Source organism: Schistocerca americana, chromosome 3, assembly GCF_021461395.2.
Source record: "Schistocerca americana isolate TAMUIC-IGC-003095 chromosome 3, iqSchAmer2.1, whole genome shotgun sequence".
Lineage (NCBI taxonomy): Eukaryota > Metazoa > Arthropoda > Insecta > Orthoptera > Acrididae > Schistocerca > Schistocerca americana.
The window spans coordinates 255,053,140-255,079,739 of NC_060121.1; the positions used below are offsets into that span (position 1 = coordinate 255,053,140).

General features: G+C 40.6%; 1 protein-coding gene across 1 annotated transcript in view; it reads left to right on the top strand.

Annotated features, from left to right (window-relative positions):
* The window catches only part of LOC124606003 (dynein beta chain, ciliary), an 809,537-nt gene that overhangs the window by 326,361 nt on the left and 456,576 nt on the right, over positions 1 to 26,600 (top strand). The window contains exons 28-29 of the mRNA XM_047137965.1: positions 9,490 to 9,519; positions 17,161 to 17,257. Coding sequence (XP_046993921.1) covers positions 9,490 to 9,519; positions 17,161 to 17,257 — 127 coding nt within the window. The remainder of the gene's footprint in view (positions 1 to 9,489; positions 9,520 to 17,160; positions 17,258 to 26,600) is intronic.

Consider the following 26,600-nt stretch of genomic DNA (forward strand, 5'->3'; position numbering starts at 1 on the left):
TAAATCTAAGATGACTCTAATTTCTGTGCAGAATGTATTGTACTGAAGAAGCGTCTGCAAAGATTTTCAAACGGAGAAAAATTTTCGCTAAACTCTCGTTCAGAACGTCTTCTATCAAAAGCAGTCTATTATTTGGTTCTTGTTGATCAATATCAAAGAACGCAGTAGTGTAAGTAACAACAAATAGCAGTCTCTTGCCGTTGTTTTGCTAATGATATGATTCCTCTCTTTTTTTTATTGTAAGTGGCGGTAGTGCGCATGAAAACAAGCCATGCCGCGAGCGGGGACAGGCCGTATACACTCATATTAGAATGCGACAAACAATTCATGACACAGTACAGTAATGCATTTTCAGCTTAGAGTGACGTAAACACCTATAACAAAGAGAACGGCACTTACCAGATAAAAGCAAAATAAGCAATCAATTCAAACCAAACGTGAAAAAGGAAAGGTACCCGCATAAATACGGACGGAGCGTGTGACACATAGCAAAGGCTACCCACTAAAGCTGAACTGCTAAGCTTACGACTCGAACCTACTGTAGCTGTATCGTCATTCATTCGACCTAAATTGTGTCTCATATTACAATGGACCAACTTTGTTTCGATTTGTAGGTGCGGCCTAAAACTTTTCTCTCCCCTTGAATTTCGAGTCTCAAATTTCAGGTGCGGCTTAGATTCAGGAAATTTTTTTTTTCTTGATTTTGAGTCTCATTTTTCAGGTGCAGCTTAGATACGAGTGCGGCTTAGATTCGAGTAAATACAGTATGTCCCATTACACCAGCTAGTAGGGTTTCTTCCTGTTCCATTCACTTATGGTGTGTGGGAAGAATGATTGTTTGAATGCCTCTGTGCATGCAGTAATTATTATAATCTTATCCTCATGATCCCTATACAAGCGATACGTACGGGGTTGTAGTATAGTCGGAGGGTAATCATTTAAAGCTGATTCTTGAAACTTTGTTAATAGACTTTCTCAGGTTAGTTTCTGTCTATCTTCAAGAGTCTTGCAGTTCAGTTCCTTCAGTATCTCTGTGACACACTCCCACAGATTAAACAAACATGTGACCATGTGTGCTGCCCTTCTCTGTATACGTTCAATATCCCCTGTTAGTCCTATACGATTTGGGTCTCACCCACTTGAGCAGTATTCTAGAACTTGTTGCACATGTGATTTGTAAGCAATCTCCTTTGTAGACTGATTGCACTTTTCCAGCATTCTACCAGTAAGCCAAAGTCTACCACCTGCTTTACTCATGACTGAACCTATGAGATAATTCCATTTCATATCCTGATGAAGCATTACACCCAGGTATTTGTATGAGTTGGCCAAATCCAGCAGTGACTGACTGATATTATAGTCATAGGATACTACTTTTTTTCATTTTGTGAAGTGCAAGATTTTACATTTCTGAAAATTGAAAGCGAGTTGCCAATCTCTGCACTATTTTGAAATTTTATTAAGATCTGACTGAATATTTATGTCACTTCTTTCAGATAGTACTTTATCACAGATAATTACATCATCTGCAAAAAGGCTGATATTACTATGCCATTGTATGTAAGGTCATTAATATACACCATGAACAGCAAGTGTCCCAACACTCTTTCCTGGGCAAACCTGAAGTTACTTCTACATCTGACAACTACTCTCCATCCAAGACAACATGTTGCATCCTCCGTACAAAAAAGTCCTCTATCGAGTCACAAATTTCACTTGATACCCCATATGATCATACTTTTGACTGTAAGTGTAGGTGTGTTACTGAGTCAAATGATTTTTGGAAATTGAGAAATACAGCATCTGCCTGATTGTCTTGATCCAAAGCTTTCAGTATCTCATGTGTGAAAAGAATGAGTTGGGTTTCACATGATCGATGTTTTTGAAATCCATGCTGTTTGACTTTCAGGAGATCATTCTGTTCAGATACCTCATTATGTTTGAGCTTAGAATATGTTCTAAGATTCTACAACAAATTTATGTTAATCATATTAGATGGAAGTTTTGTGGATCAATTTTGTTACCCTTCTCATAGACAGGTGTGACGTGTGTCTTTTCCCAAGAACTGGGCACAGTTTTTTATTCAAGGTACCTATCATAGATTAAAGTCAGAAGAGGTGCTAACTCATCCGCAAATTCAGTATAGAATCTGACACAGAATCCTACTGGCACTGGAGCTTTGTTCAATTTTAATGATTTTTAACTGTTTCTCAACACAACTGACACTAGTACTTATTTCATTGATCTTGTTAGTGGTATGAGGATTAAATTGGGGCAATTCTCTCCTTGGTTTTCCATTGTAAAAAACATTTGAAAATGGAGTTAAGCATTTTAGCTTTTGCCTTGCTACCCCAAATTGCAAATCCTGTCTTATTCACTAGGGACTGGACACTAACTTTGGTGTCACTAACAACCTTTGCATATGGCCAGAATTTTTTTGGGTTCTGTGAAAGATCATTTGACAGTATTCTGTGATGGTAGTCATTGAAGGAATCAGCCAAATGCATTTCATTCAGTATTTCTTTATCTATAGCCCTACACTTTGTTTTCTACCTATTATGCAGTAATCTCTGTTTCCTTAGAAGATTCTTTACAGTGACTTTATACTATGGAGGTTCCCTCCCATTGTTAACTGTTCTACTGTGTACATACCTGTCCAGTGCACTGTCAACTATTCTTTTAAAATTGAGCCATAGTTCCTCTACATGATCCTGCCCTGTGCTGAACATTTCAATTCCTCACTGAAATATGACACTACTGATTTTTTGTCTAGTTTACTGAACATATAATATCTTTCTGCTTGTTTTAGTTGTCCTTCATACTTTGGTAATCATTGTTGTCACAACTGTGTCCATGGTCACTGATACTGGTTTCGATGTGGACATCCTCAAAGAGGTCAGGTCTATTTGTTGTCATTAGATCCAATATATTTCTATCATGAATGGGGTTCCTAACAGTATGTTCTAGGTAGCTTTCAGAGAAGGCATTTAGTAAATTTTTCACAGGATATCTTGTTACACCCAGTGTTAACAAAACTAATTTTCCCAGTTAATTGTTGGATGATTAAAGAAAGTCTCTGCTGATGGTTACAGTATGATTGGGGAACTTACACACAAGTGGATGGAGGTTTTCTTTAAAGTTTTCTGTTACATCAAAGATGAGTCAGGAGGGCAATAGAAGGATCCAACTATCATTTAATTCCCTCCCCTGATACTGAGTCTTGCCCAAACAATGCCATATGGAGCTTATTTCTACCCCAGTGGATTTGAGTTTCATGTCTACTGTGACAAATAGACCATCTGCATTTCCCATTTTCCTATCCTTTCAGTATAGTCTTAAATTTTCCCCAAAAGTCTCACTGCTAGCAATTTCTTGTTTCAACCAGCTTTCTGTACCTAGTATTATAAGAGTTTCACTTCATTTCATGAGTGCTTCAAACTCTCACTTTTTTGTGAATGCTTTGGCAGTTTACCATTAGGATTTTAATACTTTCATCTGTGGGAGGCATTTGTTTCAACACTACATTGATATTTCTGGTTTTTCTACAGCTATTGTTATCTGGATTGGATGGGGAGTCACCTGATATAAGTAAAACCTTATGTTCACCCCACACACAGTCATTTACCTGAGTAACAGCCTCTCATGTATAGTACACACCTGGCCCATTTAGGGGGCCCCTACTGCCCCATGGCACAAGTCCAGAAAGTCACAGACTAGCTTGTCATGGAAGTCTCAAAGTGTCTGCTTCAGTCCTTGCACTTGACTCAGAACCAAAGGACCATGATCAGTTCTGGCGACAGTGCTAGAAATTGTGAGCTTTATTTGGTTATAGTCCTGCTCTGATGTATAACGTAACAGTTACTGTCTCGCTTAATTCATTTTATGATTTTTTTTTCAGTTATATTTATTCTGAATGACACTATTTTATGTGGTTACTATGAAAATTAGCCTATCATATTTCCCCACTGTAGTTTATAATTCACTTTTGTTTCTAAGACAGTATACCCTGGAATTTTGTTCTATATCTCTGAATTTATTTCTGTGGCTCGACCAAAAATTACATCATTTACCGTTTAGTTGCCACCGTAATGTTGTTGTTCCTTTAGGCTAACTTCAGATGTTTGGGTTATGCTGGGGAGGTATGCAAGCTTACTTCATTAAGCCGTCTGACAAAGACCTTGTGTAGTAGCCACCAGAAAGATCGCGGGAGGCGCACATTGGCACGGCGGGTGACAGACGGTAGTTGCCGCAAGTAGAGTCCCGTCCACCAGAGGGCACGCGAGAAGTCGGACGCGACCTCTGCCGGCATAATAACAACAACAACAACAACAACAACTCCGGCAGCACAGGCCATGCCCAGTCAGTTAACATCGGGCATGCCTAGGACACAGTCCCGTTCTACGCTAAGTGAAGTGCGACGTAAACGTGAACAGTGTTACTACACAATTAGCGACGCGTGTTGCGTCGTTGTTCCGGTTTCGCAGCTTCTCCACGGCATGGAGGATTTGGTGCGAGTTTTGGTTGCGCAGCAGACGGGACTCATGGCCACCATGAAACAAGTGCTTCCGGCGTTGCTCTCCACGCCGTCTGCTCCGGCGCCGTTCCCTCCTCCCTTTCCCCCGTATGACGAGACGGCAGAGGATTGGGATGCATATGATCATCGCCTTCGGCAGCATTTCCAGGCGTTTCATGTTGCCGATGCGGAGGTATGTCATGCTCTCTTCTTGTCTTGGATATCTCCCTCGCTGTATCAAGTTTTGCAGCAGCTAGCGCCGTTGCAGGAACCCTCGTCCTTGTCTTTTGACGCATTGTGTTCATTGCTGTCTTCATATTATTGCCGCCGCACGCATGTTGTGACGGCTAGGGTCGAGTTCTATCAATGCAAGAAACAGCCCCATCAGTCTTACCGGGCGTGGGCCGCTACCCTGCACGGTCTTAGTCGCAAGTGTCATTTTGTCACGGAGCAGTCGTGAGAGTCGTACGCCCACGTTATGGACGCGACGTCATTGTTCATTTGGCCCCTGATAGGGAGGTCCGGCAAAGGGCCCTGCAGTTAGAAAACCCTTCCCTCGAGGAAGTCCTGTCCATTGCTCAATCGTATGAAGTCTCTCACACAGCAGGTCAACAGCTGGAAGCGTGGTGCGACGTCGCGGAGGTTCAGAGCGGCTCGGCCGCGTCCACTGTGTCAGGGGTGGACGACGTGCGAGCGGTACAATCCGGCCGTTACGGCCGCTCCCGCACGGCGCGTAATCAGAATTCCGGCCGCCGGCCCCTGTTGCTGTCCTGTGCGTCGTGCTATATACATCATGATCGGTCAGAGTGCCCCCAGCGTTGGGCCGTTTGTCGCAAATGTAATAGAAAAGGTCACATTGCTAAAGTTTGCCACTCAGCCTCAAAAGAATCGAAGGAAGCAGGTACAGAGGACATGGACGTTGACATTCAGGAAGTACGTTGACATTCAGGAAGTTTCATCGGGCCAGGCTCCCGACGCATCGGCACGCAAACTCTTTATCGAGGTGTCGGTTCGGTCGCGCCGGTTACAACTGCAAGTCGATACGGGCGCGGCAGTTTCATTGTTGAATGCACAAACTTATTCCGACCTTGGATCGCCCCCGTTGGCGCCAGTTTACCGGCATCTACACGGTTATGGTAAACAGTTCATTCCCCTACTGGGTCAATTCACTACCGACGTGACTTACAAATCAGTCACTCGGCCTATTACTTTTATTGTTGTCAGTGATGCGAGCTCAGCTAACCTTTTTGGCCTGGATGCCTTTCAAGCTTTCGGTTTTTCTATCGCTGACACCATACAGTTGGTCTCCGAAGACGTTCCCTATCAATCATTGGAATCTTTGATCTCCGACTTTCCAGATATTTTTGAGGAGGGCCTGGGGCGTGTTTCAGATTTTGAAGCTCACTTAACGTTGAAGGCGTCGGCTTGCCCGCGTTTTCTACGCGCGAGGCAGATCCCCTTGGCTCTCCGCCCTCAGGTAAAGGAAGAGCTAGACCGGCTGACAGCCCTAGGGGTCGTTCTTCCCATTTCTTCCAGTGAGTGGGCTTCGCCCCTCGTTATTGTAAGGAAGCCCTCGGGAAAATTACGTCTTTGTGGCGATTTCAAGGCCACCTATCCTTTGCCTCGTGCTGATGAATTGTTCTCCTCCGTGGCGGGAGGCCAATATTTTTCGAAAATCGATCTGTCGGAGGCTTATCATCAGATACCACTTGATGAGGACTCCAAACGGTTGGCAGTCGTCAATGCCCCGTTTGGCCTTTACCAATACCAGCGGTTGGCCTTTGGAATATCCAGCGCCCCGGCGATATTCCAGCGTTATCTTGAGCATGTCACGTCGGCAATTCCTCATTGTATTAATTACCTGGATGACATAATTGTCACAGGCCGCAGCATCAAGGAACACTTGCACAACCTTCGCGCCCTCTTTCTCAAATTCAGGTCTGTGGGCTTGTGTTGCAACCTGCATAAGTCAACCTTCTTTCAACCATCCATTGAGTATGTGGGCTACACCATCTCTGGGCACGGCATCCAGCCACTAGGAAGTTTGGTCCAAGGTATCGTCAACCTTCCTCGGCCCGCTTCGCTGAAAGAGTTACAAGCTTTTTTAGGCAAGATAGCCTATTACCACCGGTTCATTCCCAGGGCTTCCACTATAGCCCACCCCCTGCACTGCCTTCTTCACAAGGGTGTTCCTTTTGATTGGACGCCTGCATGCGAGCGAGAATTCACCTCATTGAAGGGCCTCCTCACGTCAGCCCCTTGTTTGGCTACTTTTGATCCCCATAAGCCGTTGGTCCTGGCTACAGATGCTTCGCAGTATGGGGTGGGGGCGGTCCTGGCCCATCGCAATGCAGATGGTTCCGAGCAACCACTGGCGTTTGCATCTAAAACGCTTAGTCCCGCACAGGCCCATTACTCCCAGGTGGAAAAAGAGGCTTTGGCCATTGTCTATGCTGTTACCAAGTTTCACCCTTTCTTGTATGGCACGAAGTTTCAGTTAATCACTGACCATAAGCCGTTAATATCGTTATTTGGCCCCACCTCTCAGATTCCGGATAGGGCGGCCCACAGACTACAGCGCTGGTCCTTGTTCCTCTCTAAGTACCATTATGACATTCATTTTCGCCCTACAGGACAGCATGCCAACGCCGACGCTCTTTCCCGTCTTCCGGTGGGCCCGGATCCTACGTTCGATCGAGAGGAGATTATGTGTTTTCATTTGGATGTGGCGTCCTGCCAAGCGGTTGATGGCTTCCCGATCACTAGTTCTCGAGTCGCCAGGGAAACGGCAGCTGACCCGGTTCTCCGGCAAGTAGTTCGCCTCATTCAGCAGGAGTGGTCATCCCGCCCTCCGGGCCGGGCCTCGGACCCTCTTCGTAATTATTTTCTTCTACGAGACTGCCTCTCAGTCTTGGAAGGAGTTCTCCTTCTGGCTACCGATGATACAGCTCCTCACGTGGTTGTTCCTGCAAGTTTACGAAGGGAGGTCCTCACGTTATTACATGCGGGGCACTGGGGTGTTTCCCGTACTAAAACCTTGGCTCGCAGATATGTGTACTGGCCTGGTATTGACAGAGAAATTGAGCATTTGGTGGCCGCCTGTTCCCAGTGTGCGAGCCAACAAGCATCTCCCAGGGCAGCGTTCTCTTCATGGCTGCCAGCAACCCAAGCATGGGAACGTGTTCGCATCGACTTTGCGGGCCCGTTTCTCAATGGCTTTTGGCTCATTGTCATTGATGCTTATTCCCGATTCCCATATGTGGTTCGCTGCTCCTCAACCACTTCAGAAGTTGCAATCCAGGCACTAGCAAAACTCATTTCTGTGGAAGGTCTGCCAATCACCCTGGTCTCGGACAATGGACCACAGTTTATTTCGCAGACCTTCCAGGATTTTTGTAGGCGCTTCGGTATTCGGCACGTTTGCTCTCCCCCCTTCCATCCACAATTGAATGGGGAAGCCGAGCGCATGGTGCGCACATTTAAGACGCAGATGAAAAAGTATGTGCACGAATTTCCTGCGGAGAAAGCATTGACGTTTTTCTTGACGGCATACCGGACCACACCAATGGGAGAATGCAGCCTCGCAGAGCTCCTCCATGGGCGTCAACCTAGGACTCTGCTGCACCTCCTCCGGCCTGGTCCTCGCCAGTCTTCACAAGATGGAGTACCTGGCTTTCCTCTGGGTATGTCGGTCTGGGCCTGTGGGTTTGGTCGCAATCCACGTTGGATACCGGCGGTGGTCCTGTGCCGAAATGGCCGCCGGCTCTATACTTTGCAGGCGGGGGACCGGGTGGTACGTCATCACCAAAATCAGCTATGTCCACGTTCGGGCACCCACCCTCCGACCTCTTGGACACCGGCTTCCCCATTGCCGGCACCGGTGTTGGTTTCACAGGGGACATTACCTCCTCTCCCCACTGTGACTCTGCCGAACTGCGATGGTTCTCAGCCTTGGCAGCCTCCAGTAGCTCCAGCACCGGCATCGCCATCGTTCGAGATGCCCCAGCGAGAGCCGGCCCCCCTAGCAGGCCCGGTTTCTCAGGAGGCTGGTTCACCTGTGGTCGTCCCTTCCCCTTCATCCCAGCCACTGGGTCTTGCCCCTCCCACGGTGGAACAGGATCCAGAGTTCGACAGCTTGTCGCCCGTTCTGTCCCGGGCTCCGGTTGTGGGACGACGGGGGCCTCTTCGTGTGGGTCACTTCCAGCCGTATTCGAAGGTTCCGGCTCGAGGGTTGGCAGATCCCCTCGACTCCGGCCATCCAATGGATGTGGAGGTCATCGCTCCTGCCCGACGCTCCACCTTCAGATGCAGTGGATCACAGTGGCTTTCCCCCCGAAGGAGGAGGAGTATTGTAGCCACCAGAAAGATCGCGGGAGGTGCACATTGGCACAGCGCGTCACAGACGGTAGTTGCCGCAAGTAGAGTCCCATCCACCGGAGGGCACGCGAGAAGTCGGACGCGACCTTTGCCGGCATAACAACAACAACAACAAGAACAACTCCAGCAGCACAGGCCGTGCCCAGTCAGTTAACATCGGGCATGCCTAGGACACAGTCCCGTTCTACGCTAAGTGAAGTGCGACGTAAACGTGAACAGTGTTACTACACCTTGACCTTTCATATTGCCTCAAAACAGATCTAATTTACAAAAACTGACTATAATTGATCTTGTAAGTTACGGTATTAGTGTTCTAATTATTTCCTCCGGGAATCAAGGATTGAAAACTAAAGTTGGAATTTTCCGTCTCATAAATTCAGTAAATAGATTTTCATTTCTTTGCATTCCTTCCCAATGTATCATTTTTTTCCAAAATTAATGTGTGTGATGTTTAATGTATGTTCCTTCACTAGTATGCAAAGAAACATGCTTTTATAGACAAGAAAATATAATAGAAATGATATAGTGACTTCTTCTCTGTCCTTTGCTATGCAATTCTGACTGGGCGATTTCGTGTGTGTGTGCACTTGATGATGCAGAGCTTAGCTGCATTGCCACCTGAAGTCACTGTAAGTACTACTCTGCTCAAAAAAGTTGTTACACCTGATTTTTTTTTTTTTTTAAACACACTAACAATGTCCACCATTTGCTTGCTGAAATTTCCAAATGTGGTATGTTTGTGATACACTGAAACATTAATAATAGTTTCCCTTTCTTATGACAGTTCTGTCCAGTGCCCAAAATAAATTTATTTCTAACCAGAATAGTTTTAAAATGCTTATTGGTTTAATTAAATCTATTTTGTCACATCTGATGATGAGTCATGTTAATGAAATAAATTAAATATTAGTACAATAGGTACAACTTAAAAATAAACTTATTAAAGCACATGGCTATATTAAAAGTATTTACTTGTGTTACAAACATAGTTACACCATTACAGTAATTGGCATGTCATTTATTGTCCAAGTGAATTACATTCATTCATGGCTTTCTAAGTTATGTTATTAATTCTTATTCATGCCATTATTATTTGTGATGAGAAATAATGCAGGTTCATATGTACAATATTCCTTGTGCATTGTTTTTGCATGCATGAATTTGTATACAAATGCACACACCAAAGACATCATCATTTTCATGAATATGTATGTACAAAAACAAGGGTGGTTTGATAAGCCTGGTAAATTTCCACGAAAGAATGGAACACTTCTTTTTGTCTCACTTTCATAGTTAGTAAGCTTGATTCTTTCAAGGGCCGTATAAAGAATTTCAACAATGTACAGTATGCCGTTCATTGTTGATGCTATCTGAATTAATCAGTGTGTTGACTTCTATTGAAAATGTAGAAAACTGTGTTTTGTGCTGTTACGAAACATTCTCATTTGAAGGATTGGATTGCTGCACAAATCAAAATAGAAATAGATGAAGTTCACATAGACTCTGCATCACCACTGAGGACCATTTTCTTTGGGATTAACGAATTTAAATGTGGTTGGACAAGCACCGAAGGCAAAGTGTGCTCTGGTTGTTCAGTTGAGTTCACCATGAAGGAAGCCATTGACATAATCCATGATATGGTAATGGAGGAGAGCCAAATAAAAATTCGTGAGATTGCAGAGACTACATGCATCTCAGCTGAGTGAATGCGTAATATTCTGCTTGGAGAACTGGCTTTAAAGTAGGTGGGTGATGCGACTGTTCACAGTCGACCAAAAGCGTATCCGGCAAAATATTTCAATATAATGTCTGGCGAATTTAATTACAATTTGCAAGAGTTTTGCACCAATTTGTGACTGTTGATGAAAACCAGGTCCATCATTACTCACCAGAGTCTCAACAGCAGCCAAAACAGTGGACAAAGGCTCATGAAAGTGCACTGAAGAACACAAAGAACATTTTGTTGTATGGTAAGGTGAAGGCCACTGTTTTTTGGGATTCTTAATAAATAATCTTCTCAGATTGCTTGGAAAAAGGCAGAACCGCAACCGGACCCTATTACACTTCACTGTTGGATCATTTAAAACTTGCGTTGCCTGAAAAAAAGTTGAAAGTTGGTATGCAAAAAAGTGTTCCTTCACCGGGATAATGCACCATCCCACACATCAGTGATAACAGTGATGAAAGTACATGAATTGGGCTTTGAATTGGTTCCTCATCTTCCCTATACACCAGACTTAGCCCCAAGTGAGTTCTTCCTGTTCCCTTACTTGAAACTTTGGTTTGCTGGGAAAAAATGTTCATCAAATGTGGGTGTGATAGCTACAGTCATTGAGTTTGACAGAACCTGCTTTTGTGATGGGATGAAAATGCTGGTGGATCACTGGTCCAAGTGTATATCCTACAACGGAGACACTGTTGAGATGTAAGGTGACTTGTTTACGAAACCATGATTTTTTCTTGCTTTTTTACCAGACTTATTGAACCATCCTTGAAAGAAAATCATGTTTATTTTATTAGAACTCTGAAGCAACCAAGTCTTATTTATAGTAGAACTTTTTTCGTTGATATCTAGAAAAATGCACACATTACCTGAAAGTAAATGACAGGAATAGTATGATTTGAAGTGATATAACTAAGTTTTAAGCTGACTACACCTTCCTCATATTATCTAATGATCCATATAGTGGCCTCTGAATGCAGTCATGGCTGATAGACTATGCTTTGTGGATTATTGCTGAGAATATTTGAGACTTTTTAGAAGTATGTAAGATAATCTAATACTTTTAAAATTAGAAATTAATCAGAATATTTTATGTTTGGACAATCTTGATTTCAATGCTTCGGAAAGTAACATGCAGTGTCCGATGGAATTTGAATTTATACTTTTGTAATATGAAAATATGCAACGTAGATGATGCACATCAAAGATCTTTCCAAAATGTGTTCCCCCCCCCCCCCCCCCCCCTCCCCTTAAGTGCCGGGAAATTCTACGCCACTGTATAAAACCATAACATTTCAAAGGATTGATAAATTTTAAAGTTCTGAGGGAAAATATACTGTCAGTTACCAAGGAAAAAGTGTATTTTCACCCGAGAGAAAGTGTATTTTTAACCAGGAAATCCGAAAATTTGTTTCCTTGTCGGCATATACACCCTGTTCCAGGAGTTTGCATCTTGAGTTCACAAAGCATATTCATAACACTCTTGAGTTGCCTTAACGTACCGATATCAAATCTAGCAGCATGCATCTGAAATTCTTCAGTGTCTTCCTGTAATCTGACCTGGTGGGGATCCCAAACATTCAAGCAGTATTTAAGAATGGGTTTAAGTAATATTCTATATGCAGCTTCCTTTAGATTTGACTACACTTTTCTAAAATTATCCTAATATCCTGAAGTTGACGCTTCTGTTTCTCATGGTATGAGTGAGCAGAGATATAAGACTCAGAGGACAGGTACATGGTGGACCCAGGTTTTTGAGAAGGGGGCTGGAGATCCTTCTGGATTTCTGGAAAGGGATCACTGTGTTAGGGCTTGTAGAGAACATGTGTGGCAGCTGGTTATGGGCTGCAGAGATTATCTGGCAGAGGTTCTCCACGCGCTTTCAGACACATCCATCTGCAAGCTTCTCTGATGTTTCATGACTATCAGTGCACCCTTTTCATATTTTTGTAAGAATTAAGTAATGGATAGCATTTCATTTTATGAAAAATTAAGCAACGTATTTGATATTGATGGATTCACTATGATATACGGTGCGATATGGCATTTAAGACAGGAAAAGGAAAAGAGGCCATTGCAGTAACACTTGTTGAAAGAGGGATATGAACCATCTAAATACACAGTAGATGATTATCTCTGCCACTCATTAGAAAAACATTGTGTACAGGGAGCCAAAGAGGAATGGTCCATACCCGAAGAAGTGACAAAAGTGCTCAGTCAGACCAATAATTTGTATGTAGACAGAATTTCTGTTCTGAATAGTTTCTCACTTTTCCTTCTAATCTCATTGCTTCATGCATCTATGCTCTGAATATTGTTGCGTTCAGGGAACTTTACCTTTGAATTTCTGCTTATTATTGCTTTTTGTAATTCTATGACTGTTAGGAATCACAAGTACATCGGGTTAGTATTTCATTGTACAAGTGAATTTTAAAAATGCCACAAGAATTTCAGTAATCCATTGTATGAAAACATGATGTATGCTTGTACCTTCTGCAGTTGTAATTGTCTTGTATCTGTTAAAAGAGTACCATTGGTGCTTGTGACATTCCAGATCATCAAATTTCTTAGAGCACTTTTTTGTGTAATTTTTTGTTTTTGTTTTTGTTATTTTTTTTTATTTAATGTGTTGTGTGAAAGTGGTAGCCTTCATTGTGCATGTTTCATGTAAACAAAGAGTTTTCCAATAACAGACCAAAACAGCAACATCATATTAACATCATTCAGCAGAGTCATACAGCTAGCTCAGGATGACTTTCTTCACATCTCGATCCCAAGAAATTTGTGTATGGTCAACATTATGTCTTGAAGGCTTATAGTGATTTTATCTACAATGCAAGCAGCATCTCCACAGTGAAGACAGTGCCGTGTGACTTGAATTATGTCACTGGTTACATGTCAGTTGAAATGTTATTCTGTCTACTCATGAAGCCACTTTTATATGGGATAGAATCAATAGTACATGTAATGGCAATCAAATAGTACTATTATACCTTACGTATATGAAGGTTGGTTGGTAGCATGCAGGAAATTTTGAACTTTTAATGTTAGTATGTGTACCTGTTAAAAACTCATTCTTATTAGCAGTATAAATACTTAAAAACGGATCTCAGCTTCACAAAAATGGTTATTTTATCGAGTTCTGTGAAAGATAAATAAAATAGGGAAGCTGTAATGAAATTCAGTTGCACAAAAACCCAAGAATGATCTAAACTCAATTAAGTGATTGCTAACTCTGTCAAAATTTCTGCTGGTAATACGTAAACGGCCTTGCTGTGCTGGTACTGCTCAAAGCAAGGGGAAACTACAGCCGTAATTTTTCCCGAGGACATGCAGCCTTACTGTATGACTAAATGATGATGGCGTCCTCTTGGGTAAAATATTCTGGAGGTAAAATAGTTCCCCATTCGGATCTCCGGGCGGGGACTACTCAAGAGGACGTCGTTATCAGGAGAAAGAAAACTGGCGTTCTACGGATCGGAGCGTGGAATGTCAGTTCCCTTAATCAGGCAGGTAGGTTAGAAAATTTAAAAAGGGAAATGGATAGGTTAAAGTTAGATGTAGTGGGAATTAGTGAAGTTGCAGGAGGAACAAGACTTTTGGTCAGGTGATTACAGGGTTATAAATACAATATCAAATAGGGGTAATGCAGGAGTAGGTTTAATAATGAATAAAAAAATAGGAGTGCGGGTTAGCTACTACAAACAGCAAAGTGAACGCATTACTGTGGCCAAGATAGACACAAAGCCCATGCCTACTACAGTAGTACAAGTTTATATGCCAACTAGCTCTTCAGATGATGAAGAAATAGATGAAATGTACGACGAGATAAAAGAAATTATTCAGGTGGTGAAGGGAGATGAAAATTTAATAGTCATGGGTGACTGGAATTCGTCAGTAGGAAAAGGGAGAGAAGGAAACATAGTAGGTGACTATGGATTGGGGGGAAGAAATGAAAGAGGAAGCCGCCTTGTAGAATTTTGCACAGAGCATAACTTAATCATAGCTAACACTTGGTTCAAGAATCATAAAAGAAGGTTGTATACATGGAAGAATCCTGGAGATACTAAAAGGTATCAGATAGATTATATAATGGTAAGACAGAGATTTAGGAACCAGGTTTTAAATTGTAAGACATTTCCAGGGGCAGATGTGGATTCTGACCACAATCTATTGCTTATGAACTGCAGATTGAAACTGAAGAAACTGCAAAAAGGTGGGAATCTAAGGAGATGGGGCCTGGATAAACTGAAAGAACCAGAGGTTGTAGAGAGTTTCAGGGAGAGCATAAGGGAACAATTGACAGGAATTGGGGAAAGAAATACAGTAGAAGAAGAATGGGTAGCTCTGAGAGATGAAGTAGTGAAGGCAGCAGACGATCAAGTAGGTAAAAAGGCGGGGGCTAATAGAAATCCTTGGGTAACAGAATTGAATTTAATTGATGAAAGGAGAAAATATAAAAATGCAGTAAATGAAGCAGGCAAAAAGGAATACAAACGTCTCAAAAATGAGATCAACAGGAAGTGCAAAATGGCTAAGCAAGGATGGCTAGAGGACAAATGTAAGGATGTAGAGGCTTGTCTCACTAGGGGTAAGATAGATACTGCCTACAGAAAAATTAAAGAGACCTTTGGAGAGAAGAGAACCACTTGTATGAATATCAAGAGCTCAGATGGCAACCCAGTTCAAAGCAAAGAAGGGAAGGCAGAAAGGTGGAAGGAGTATATAGAGGGTTTATACAAGGGCGATGTACTTGAGGACAATATTATGGAAATGGAAGAGGATGTAGATGAAGACGAAATGGGAGATAAGATACTGCGTGAAGAGTTTGACAGAGCACTGAGAGACCTGAGTCGAAGCAGGGCCCCGGGAGTAGACAACATTCCATTAGAACTAATGACAGCGTTGGGAGAGCCAGTCCTGACAAAACTCTACCATCTGGTGAGCAAGATGTATGAGACAGGCGAAATACCCTCAGACTTCAAGAAGAATATAATAATTCCAATCCCAAGGAAAGCAGGTGTTGACAGATGTGAAAATTACCGAACAATCAGTTTAATAAGCCACAGCTGCAAAATACTAACGCGAATTCTTTACAGACGAATGGAAAAACTGGCAGAAGTGGACCTCAGGGAAGATCAGTTTGGATTCCATAGAAATGTTGGAACACGTGAGGTAATACTAACCTTACGACTTATCTTAGAAGAAAGATTAAGAAAAGGCAAATCTACGTTTCTAGCATTTGTATACTTAGAGAAAGCTTTTGACAATGTTAACTGGAATACTCTCTTTCAAATTCTGAAGGTGGCAGGTATAAAATACAGGGAGCGAAAGGCTATTTACAATTTGTACAGAAATCAGATGGCAGTTATAAGAGTCGAGGGGCATGAAAGGGAAGCAGTGGTTGGGAAAGGAGTGAGACAGGGTTGTAGCCTCTCCCCGATGTTATTCAATCTGTATATTGAGCAAGCAGTAAAGGAAACAAAAGAAAAATTCGGAGTAGGTATTAAAATTCATGGAGAAGAAGTAAAAACTTTGAGGTTCCCCGATGACAATGTAATTCTGTCAGAGACAGCAAAGGACTTGGAAGAGCAGTTGATCGGAATGGACAGTGTCTTGAAAGGAGGATATAAGATGAACATCAACAAAAGCAAAACGAAGATAATGGTATGTAGTCAAATTAAATCGGGTGATGCTGAGGGAATTAGTTTAGGAAATGAGACACTTAAAGTAGTAAAGGAGTTTTGCTATTTGGGGAGTGAAATAACTGATGATGGTCGAAGTAGAGAGGATATAAAATGTAGACTGGCAATGGCAAGGAAATCGTTTCTGAAGAAGAGACATTTGTTAACATCGAGTATAGATTTAAGTGTCAGGAAGTCGTTTCTGAAAGTATTTGTATGGAGTGTAGCCATATATGGAAGTGAAACATGGACGATAACTAGTTTGGACAAGAAGAGAATAGAAGCTTTTGAAATGTGGTGCTACAGAAGAATGCTGAAGATAAGGTGCGTAGATCACGTAACTAATGAGGAGGTATTGAATAGGATTGGGGAGAAGAGAAGTTTGTGGCACAACTTGACTAGAAGAAGGGATCGGTTGGTAGGACATGTTTTGAGGCATCAAGGGATCACAAATTTAGCATTGGAGGGCAGCATGGAGGGTAAAAATCGTAGAGGGAGACCAAGAGATGAATACACTAAGCAGATTCAGAAGGATGTAGGTTGTAGTAGGTACTGGGAGATGAAGAAGTTTGCACAGGATAGAGTAGCATGGAGAGCTGCATCAAACCAGTCTCAGGACTGAAGACCACAACAACAACAACAACAATACGTAAGAGCTTCTTGTATGTTTGAACATAGTTCAGTTGTGCCACAGTTTTTATTTTATCTAACAATTTATTTAGAATAGTGTGTAATAGCCCTAAAAACTTTATGATGATCACCCATATAGAATTTGCAACTTACAGAAAAAACATCTGTGTAAGGAAAGTTACAGATTCTGTCCTCAGAATTTTTATTTGAAAATTGTTTTTATTTATTCAAAGGTACGTTTTGTGATGGATGAAAGCACCACCCTATCTGACCTCCTCGCTCTTAATCTTCATGAATGTGAGGAAGAAGTGAAGAACATTGTGGACAAAGGTATTATTCTTAGTCAAATGAACTACATTTATAATTACATGCAGTTGATTTGGAATGTCTTTATATGTAGCAAACAATGAGAGAACCAATTGCCCTCATCAACATATGTAACAGCATAAAGGAAAAATTTTGTCTGTAGTTTCAAAAGATTTGCAAAGGCAGTAATGTGCTTGGTTGCATTTAAGCCACTGGCAGTCATCTTGAGCATCTTTTGTAATGGTCAGAAACTCTTAAGAGTCACAAAAACTTTATCCGAAACCATTAGCATGTAGTAGGGGTAGCAAATAGAAAATGAAATACCACTGTGACATGTATGGAACATCAGTAACAATGATGTATGTTTTAAAGCATTACCTGTGTCAGCTATGTATGCAGTCTTGCAGAATGTGTAGATAGGAATACTGTTGTGAGGCAATACTGTGAACTGGTCAAAGATGATGGCACGTAACTGAATGCTTACCAATCTTTCAAGCTGCTTATCTTGAAGACAGTCAGTTTTTATGGCATAAATGCAGATGAAGAGGTATGTGGGCCTATGTTTTATGGGAATTGATATATGCTTTTGACTAAGGTGTCAGTAATGCCTTTCAAGAGTGTGGTTTGCTCAAATATATTTTCTGTAATTATCCATAATTAACCAGTAAGAAATTATTATCACTGGCCATGCACAAAAAGATGTTTTCATTTGTCTGCTGTATTTCATGTAAACTTATGTTTCCACTCCCAGAATATACATTTCATAATTTTGTACCACCATACTTCAGACATTACAGTAAATATGTTCTTATATCTCAACAGTTGCTCGCCTCATCAAAAACAATATGAGTTTATTTCTTTGCTTGAAATGTTGTTTTCTTATGTCCTAATTACATTCCATTGTTCAAGGATTTGACTAATTATTTGGTAGTGGACTACTTTAACAAGGCCCCTGTTTTTACTTCACTATCATATAAATACAGTTTTCCTTCATAGCAGTTCTTAATTATATTGTTTTTGCATCATAAGCAGTAACATAACACACATTCCACTAACTGTTGTTAAAAAAAATGTATCTCATCTGCCACTTCACTCTCAGTTTGGGAAATTTCTTGTGAAATGTGAATGGTGTTAATTACTATTGCAATAAGAAAATGTTGTACAGTAAAATGCCGCTTTTATGCTTTTCAAGGAACTTTAAAAAATTGTGTAAAATGTGGGAAATAAGTGTGGAACTTGTAAAAGGACCGTATAGGATCTCTGCCTTGCATTTTTGTACTTTATGTGAGATATGTACGTAATAGGCATCAAAATGCAGGTCAGGGACTTATTTCATATCTAATAAAGGTTTATTATCTCGTAAAAGCTGTTAATGTAACTGGAACTGCTAACAGTCTGGGAAGTAAAAACATTTAACTTCATACATCGTAATTAGTGTTTTTGAGAAGCCTACAACTGTCATTCATTATGTAAATAATTCCATATTTTTTTCATGTTTATCTCTACATGTTTCGAAAATTTATTCTCCATGTAGCAGAGATGCTGAGTCACAGATAGGCATAGCAAAAAGACTGTCAAACAAGTAAGGTTTCTGACAAAAAGAACTTAATTGGAATTGGACAACATACAAATGCAACTCACACACACATGGCCACAGTCATTGTCAGGTTCAAGTATAAGTTTTTAGTGTGGCGTTGGTTATGTTTTAGGTGCCTCTCACATCATGGTCATATTTTTGAGTTTATAAGGTACTGTTCTTCCTCCATTGTGTAAAAAATCAGACACATACAAACTGTCACTCATATTGTTTGTTTGTTAAATATCACAAAAGTTACATATGTAAATATCTGCACTTGACAATGAGAATAAATTCTCTAAATGTGTCTTGCTAAATGTTAAAAAATGTGTAACTGGTGCTATGTTTAAGTCAAAAACATTTGAGCAACTAAAAGTGAGCAAAGGTGTCAACTAGTGGTACAAATGGCCACACTACAGAGCGTGATGATCACAACAGTCATGAAGGTGCGCATGTGTAGCAGAGAATATTTGGACATGGTCCTGATTGGTCATGATACCTTTATTTGAATAAACCTAAACTCTCCCATCAGCCACTGTGCCAAGTAGAGCTTGGCAGCAGCAGGAGATAAAGCCAAAGGAATTAAAATAAATCACAAATTGTTCCTACTTTTACTGATTCATGTGTGCTGGGTAGAACGTCCTAGTGCCAAGATACTTAACCACGTAATGTTACCATGTAATGCTTGTAAATGCTATTTGATGGCCAACAACACCAGCGTGATGATAGCATCATTTTATGTCAATTACATTTTTTCATAACGAGTAATTTGTTAGAAAATTTTAAATATGTTGGCTCAAAATCAGGTGCGAGTTAACACTATGAATATAGGAAATTTGATGGGAGCAATAAAAAATGTTATAAATGGCAGGAAAATGTTAATTCTGGAATGTAAAAGCAGGGTTATACTTTATTTATGTTGCCACAATCTCAACACTATTAATACTGTAACATTATTGTTCTACAAACTTCAATGTTATTATTCTCTGAACTCTTCTTTTTTAACATTATTGTTGTATATGAAAGAAAATAAGTAAGTTTTGAGTTTAAAATCCCATCAAAAACAAGGTGACTGCAGTTGAGGTACAGATTGAGGAAGGAAATTGGGCTTGGCTTTTCAAAGGAACTGCCATAGAATACCACAGTGTTTTTATATGCATGGCCATCCTCCACAGCCATCTTATTTGTCTTTTTTTTCTTTCTCTCTTAAGCAATCTGCAGATTAGCTGAGTTTTTCACCAGATTTGTTTTGCTTGATTAGTAAAGCATAACCAATGTTGAATTTGCATATATAATAAAGTCCTTACATTTTGTGTCCTATGTAAGCAAAACTGTTTTCATCTCTAAAGTGACCAAGACATAAAAATTTATTTTGTATGTTAAATGTTTACAAACTCAGCACTAATGATTTACTATTAAAGCTAAATGTATGTTGTGAAAAACTTTCCTAATGTGCAGAATGCTTGAAACAGAAAAGAATAACAAAGGGAAATAGGTTTCATGTAAAATGACAAACCACACAGACTGAAGTCACCTCAAGTTCAAAGCTAGAACATACTTAGGTCACTGGGAATAAGGAAAAGTAGGTTCACAATCCCAATAACAGTAGACAATTCATGTGAATGTAACTGGCAATCTTTAGGATTCTGTTGTTCCATGGTAACATATATTCCTTATATGATGCAATATGTGTCGACAGTTGTTTCTTCGAGGTGAGTGTTAAAGCTCACCAAATCTTTGGTGTGATTGGTGTGTTGTGATAATAAGTATAATTCTCATTGTAGGCCATGTTTTTTTCTAAGAAAATTGAGCACATTGTCACTCAGAATATATGTTATTTTTAACAGGTTATTAAGTCACTAAGGTAGAGACCACAGGGAATTACTGGCTGTTTTGTTGTTTTTGAGTGAAAGCTGTAAGAAATCATTTTCCAGTGTGCAAATTTTATAAAGCAATATCTGACTGGAAAAGTTTTAGAATTTTGAAGGATGTGATAGAAAGAAAAATAAATTACTGCCAAATGTACTACTATGCCATATTCATCTATAATCAATTTGTTATTGTTCCCCTCCTCCCCCCTCCTTCGTCTTGACTTCTGATGAAACTGCTAGGTGTCTAGAAATTATCAAAGTATTAAAACTGCACTAACACAATTCTGCCAAGAGAAAGTAGTCTGTGTGTATCTTGTTAGCTTGAGAACTGTGTTGATTAAAAAAAAATTGGAAGTATGTGCTAGTTGTGTTTGCAAACTTCCTCAAATGATAGGGGCCAGATTCTTAATGTTCTACAGTCATTTGTTTAGGATATGTCTCATAGCTTACTAACATCCAGCCAGGCATATACAGGAACTGCATTGTGTAGTATTTCACTGACTTTCATGAAAAAAGTTGTTTAATATTTTTCCAATTGTGTATGATGGGCCATATACACTCATTTAACATCTGAAGGAAGAAGGATTCAGTGTCCTGTTGGTGATGAGATGATTCAGAATAGAGCACAAGCCCAGATTCGGGAAATATCGGGAAGGAAATGACTTTTTTAAGGAACCATCCTGGAATTTGTCTTAACAATTTAGAGAAATTACAGGAAACCTAAATCTGGTTAACTGGATGACATTTATGGTGGCATGCAGCACATAGAGTCCAATCACATCCACAAAGGACGTTCAAAAAATGTTGCACAGTCGTCTCTAATTTTTTTATTTTTTTCAGGAGGAGAACGAAATTTTTTGTGAACATACTTGGAACCTTTAGCTATACATTGAACCTATTCAATGTACCCTCCATCAGCTGTTACACATCTGGCCCAACATTCTTTCCATGATGTAAATGCACTTTGGTAAAATTCTGGGGATTGACTTTTACACCATCGCTTGACACAGTAAATAAGGTCTTTCTCACAATCAAATGTTTTACCACACAGGTGGGCCTTTAGATGACCAAAGAAGTAAAAATCGTCACACATCTGTCATTTTGGTTGATTTGATCAATGGTCTCCTTATTCACATCACTCACTGTCGTCAATGGTCTACCACATCATGGATTGTCCAGTAGAGAGAAATCACCTTCTTTAAACCTCTGCAACCACCACTGGATACTGATGTGATTCACTGTGTCCTCCTCATAAATAGGGAGCAACTTCCTGTGAATCGATGTGGCAGAGTCATAGCCGGTCTTGAAGAGGAACTCCATCACTGCCCATTGTCGCAACCTGACATCTACTTCATGGTCCATTATGGCTCACCTGTAAATAAAAGAAAATACTTTTATATACCAACTTATAGCTAAATATTCCAAGCATGTTCACAAAACATTGCATTCTCCTCCTGCAAAAAATAAAAAAATTAGAGACGACTGTTCAAAACTTTTCGAACGGCCTTTGCACATACATACTCCGCAAGCCACCACACTGCGCAAAATGGGGGGCAGCTTGTACTAGTCATTCCCTTTCCTGTCCCACTTCCAAATGGAGCAAGGAAAAAATGATTGTCTATATACCTCCATAAGAGTCCTAATTTTTCTTATCTTATTTTTGCTGTCCTCACGTAAAATGTACGTTGGTGACAGTAGAATTGTTTTGCTGTCAGCCGCAAATGCCGATTCTGTAAATTTTTCCCAATAGTATTTCACAAAATGAATGTCATCTTACCTCCAGGGATTCCCATTTGAGTTCACAAAACATTTCTGTAATACTCACATATAGGTTGAACCAGTAAGGAATTAATCTAGCAGCACACCTCTGAATTGCTTCAATTTCTTCTAATCTGACCTGGTAGGGTCCTCAAATGGTCAAGCAGTATTCAAGAATGGGTTGCATTAGTGTTCTATATGTGGTTTCATTTATAGATGAGTTATACTTCCTTAGAATCCTCGCATTAAATTGAAGCACTTTCCCTACTATTTACCTTACTTGCTTGCTCCGCTTCATGTAGCTTTGCAACATAATAGCTAGGTATTTAATTAATGTAACTGTCAGTCAGCACACCACTTGTACTGTATTCGAACATCTACTGCCATCATTCCACACCACACGGTCACTTTTGAATATTTTTGTTCGTACTCTGCCATCATCTTAGTACCACATTCAGACCAGTGTTGGCAGTGAAGGCTGTTTATAAAACCACAAACTTAGAAAACATACCTCATTAGGCCAGATGTTTGAAAAATGTTGACAGTCTTTGTGCCAACTCAGCAGGAATTATTCAAATTTGATTCTGTGCCAACAATATGTAAGTGTAAGTTCTTTTATGCAATGAGGCTCTGGTGGGCAAATATAAGAAGTGTAAAAGAATGGACCCACAAAATTACGGGCCAATATCCCTAACTTCGGTTTGCTGCAGAAACCTTGAACATATTCTCAGTTCAAATATAATAAACTTTCTTGAAACTGAGGAGCTAACGTCTACGGATCAGCATGATTTTAGACAGCATTGCTTGTGAAAAACTCAGCTTGCTCTTTTCCCACATGATATACTGCGAATTATGAACGAAGGGCAACAGGCTAATTCCATATTTCTAGATTTCTGGAAAGCATGTGACACGGTGCCCCATTGCAGGCTGTGAATGAAGGTAAAAGTACAGGGTTATTACAAATGATTGTAGTGATTTCACAGTTCTACAATAACTTTATTATTTGAGATATTTTCACAATGCTTTGCACACACATACAAAAACTCAAAAAGTTTTTTTAGGCATTCACAAATGTTCGATATGTGCCCCTTTAGTGATTCGGCAGACATCGAGCTGATAATCAAGTTCCTCCCACACTCGGCACAGCATGTCCCCATCAATGAGTTCGAAAGCATCATTGATGCGAGCTCGACGTTTCTTGTGAATCTTTCACATAACCCCACAGAAAGAAATCGCATGGGGTTAAGTCGGGAGAGTGTGGAGGCCATGACATAATTGCTGATCATGATCTCCACCACAACCGATCCATCGGTTTTCCAATCTCCTGTTTAAGAAATGCCGAGCATCATGATGGAAGTGTGGTGGAGCACCATCCTATTGAAAGATGAAGTCGGCGCTGTCGGTCTCCAGTTGTGGCATGAGCCAATTTTCCAGCATGTCCAGGTAGACGTGTCCTGTAACGTTTTCTTCGCAGAAGAAAAAGGGTCTGTAAACTTTAAACCGTGAGATTGCACAAAACACGTTAACTTTTGGTGAATTGCGAATTTGCTGCATGAATGCGTGAGGATTCTCTACCGCCCAGATTCGCACATTGTGTCTGTTCACTTCACCATTAAGAAAAAATGTTGCTTCATCACTGAAAACAAGTTTCGCACTGAACGCATCCTCTTCCATGAGCTGTTGCAACCGCGCCGAAAATTCAAAGCGTTTGACTTTGTCATCGGGTGTCAGGGCTTGTAGCAATTGTAAACAGTAAGGCTTCTGCTTTAGCCTTTTCCGTAAGATTTTCCAAACTGTCAGCTGTGGTACGTTTAGCTCCCTGCTTGCTTTATTCGTCGACTTCCCCGGGCTACGCGTGAAACTTGCCCGCACGCGTTCAACCGTTTCTTCGCTCACTGCAGGCCGACCCGTTGATTTCCCCTTACAGAGGCTTCCAGAAGCTTTAAACTGCGCATACCATCGCTGAATGGAGTTAGCAGTTGGTGGATCTTTGTTGAACTTCGTCCTGAAGTGTCGTTGCACTGTTATGACTGACTGATGTGAGTGCATTTCAAGCACGACATACGCTTTCTCGGCTCCTGTCACCATTTTGTCTCACTGCGCTCTCGAGCGGCAGAAACCTGAAGAGCGGCTTCAGCCGAACAAAACTTTATGAGTTTTTCTACGTATCTGTAGTGTGTCGTGACCATATGTCAATGAATGGAGCCACAGTGAATTTATGAAATTGCTTCAATCATTTGCAATAGCCCTGTATAAGTAGTAAGTCACAGATACGAGAGTGGCTCAAAGACTTCTTAAGTAATACAACCCAGTACGTTTTCCTCAACGGGGAGTGTTCATCACATATAAGGGTATCGTCAGGAGTGCCCCATAAGACCGCTGTTGTTCTACTGTGTATGAACGATTTTGTGGAGAGGGTGAGCAGCAGTCTGCAGTTGTTTACTGATGATGCTGTGGTGTGTAGTAAGACGTTGAAGTTGAGTGACTGTATGAGATACAAGACGACTTAGACAAAATTTCAAGTTGGTGTGATGAATGGCAGCTAGATCTAAAAGTGGAGAAATGTAAGTTAATGGAGATGGGCGGGAAGAACAAACCTATAATGCTGGGTCCTGCTTGACACAGTGAAGTCATTTAAATATCTGGGCATAATGTTGCAGAGCAATAACAAATGGAACGAACATGTGAGAACGGTGGTAAAGAAGGTGAATGGTCAACATTGGGTTATTGGGAGAATTTTAGGAAAGTGTGGTTCACATGTAAAGGAGACAGCATCTAGGACACTGGTGCAACCTATTTTTGAGTACTACTGGAGGTTCGAACAATATGTAAGTGTTATTGAGATGATTTGGGAACTCAAATGGGAATTGCTGGAAGGAAGGAAACGCTATTTTCAAGGAACACTACTGACAAAATTTAGAGGATTGGTATTTGAAGCTGACTGCTGAATAATTCTGCTGCCACCAACATACACTGCATGTAAGGACCACAAAGATTAGATACAAGAAATTAGGACTCATACGGAGGCATACAGATATTTTTCCCTCACTCTATTTGTAAGTGGAACAGAGGAGAGAATTACTAGTAATGGTACATGGTACCCTCCACCATGCACCATACTGTGACTTGCAGAGTATCTATTTAGTTGTAGGTGTAGATGTAAAAATTTACATGTTTGTGGAGTGCTGTATATACTGCATGCTTCATGAATCTGCTTTCATATATAGCCTGACACAATGACTTTTGGATGGCATACATGAATATATTCTAAACCAACTTCACATTTTCCTCAGCGTGTGACATCAGTGCATATGTCTATCACTCATCCTATGGCCATAAACTTAGCATACAATTTCCATAAGCTCAGTATAACTTTAACTGATTGTTTCTGGATGCATCACTCTAAAGGTTTTGATAAAAAATTATGGAAAGAACTGATTGGGGCTTCATTGACAAAAAATGTTTACTGGATATATCTCAACATGGTTTTAGACACAACAGATCTACACAAACAGCTACTAGAACTTTTGGGTACAAAACAACCCATTTCAGCCATATTTATAGATCTATCTCACTATGGTGAGCATCAGTGGGTCATAAAATATTGCTAATAAAAACTGAACATTACTGATATCAGAAGACAGGCAATCAAAATTGCATTGTTTCTTAGAAATTACTTATAGAAGGTCAGTGTGATATACACAGACTAACAATTCTGTTCAGTAACTGAAATTTTATCTGAAAGTAAAACAACCACACATAATGTGCTTCAGGGCTTAGTACTGGGACCTCTGCTACTCCTTCAGTGTGTCAATGATTTTAGCCTGAATGTAGATGCTCACTGAACCATTACACTTGTAGATGACATGGCTGTACTCTCAAAGCGGATAATCCTGGAGCAGTACAGAAAGCTTAGTTACTGAACAACCTTTAAACAATAGACAAATGATAACAACAAAAAGAATGTATCCAGAAACTTCCTTACCACACAAAACACAGACCCATCTCAACAATTGTAATTGTTAATAAGCATCCAATTGAAACTAACTCTGTGACTTCAAAATAACTTGAAATGGAATAAACAGATTAATCATGTAAATGCTAAAATAAGTTTTGACTATTCTTTGAGTGTGTTGCAAAAATGTACTTGTCACAAAACAGT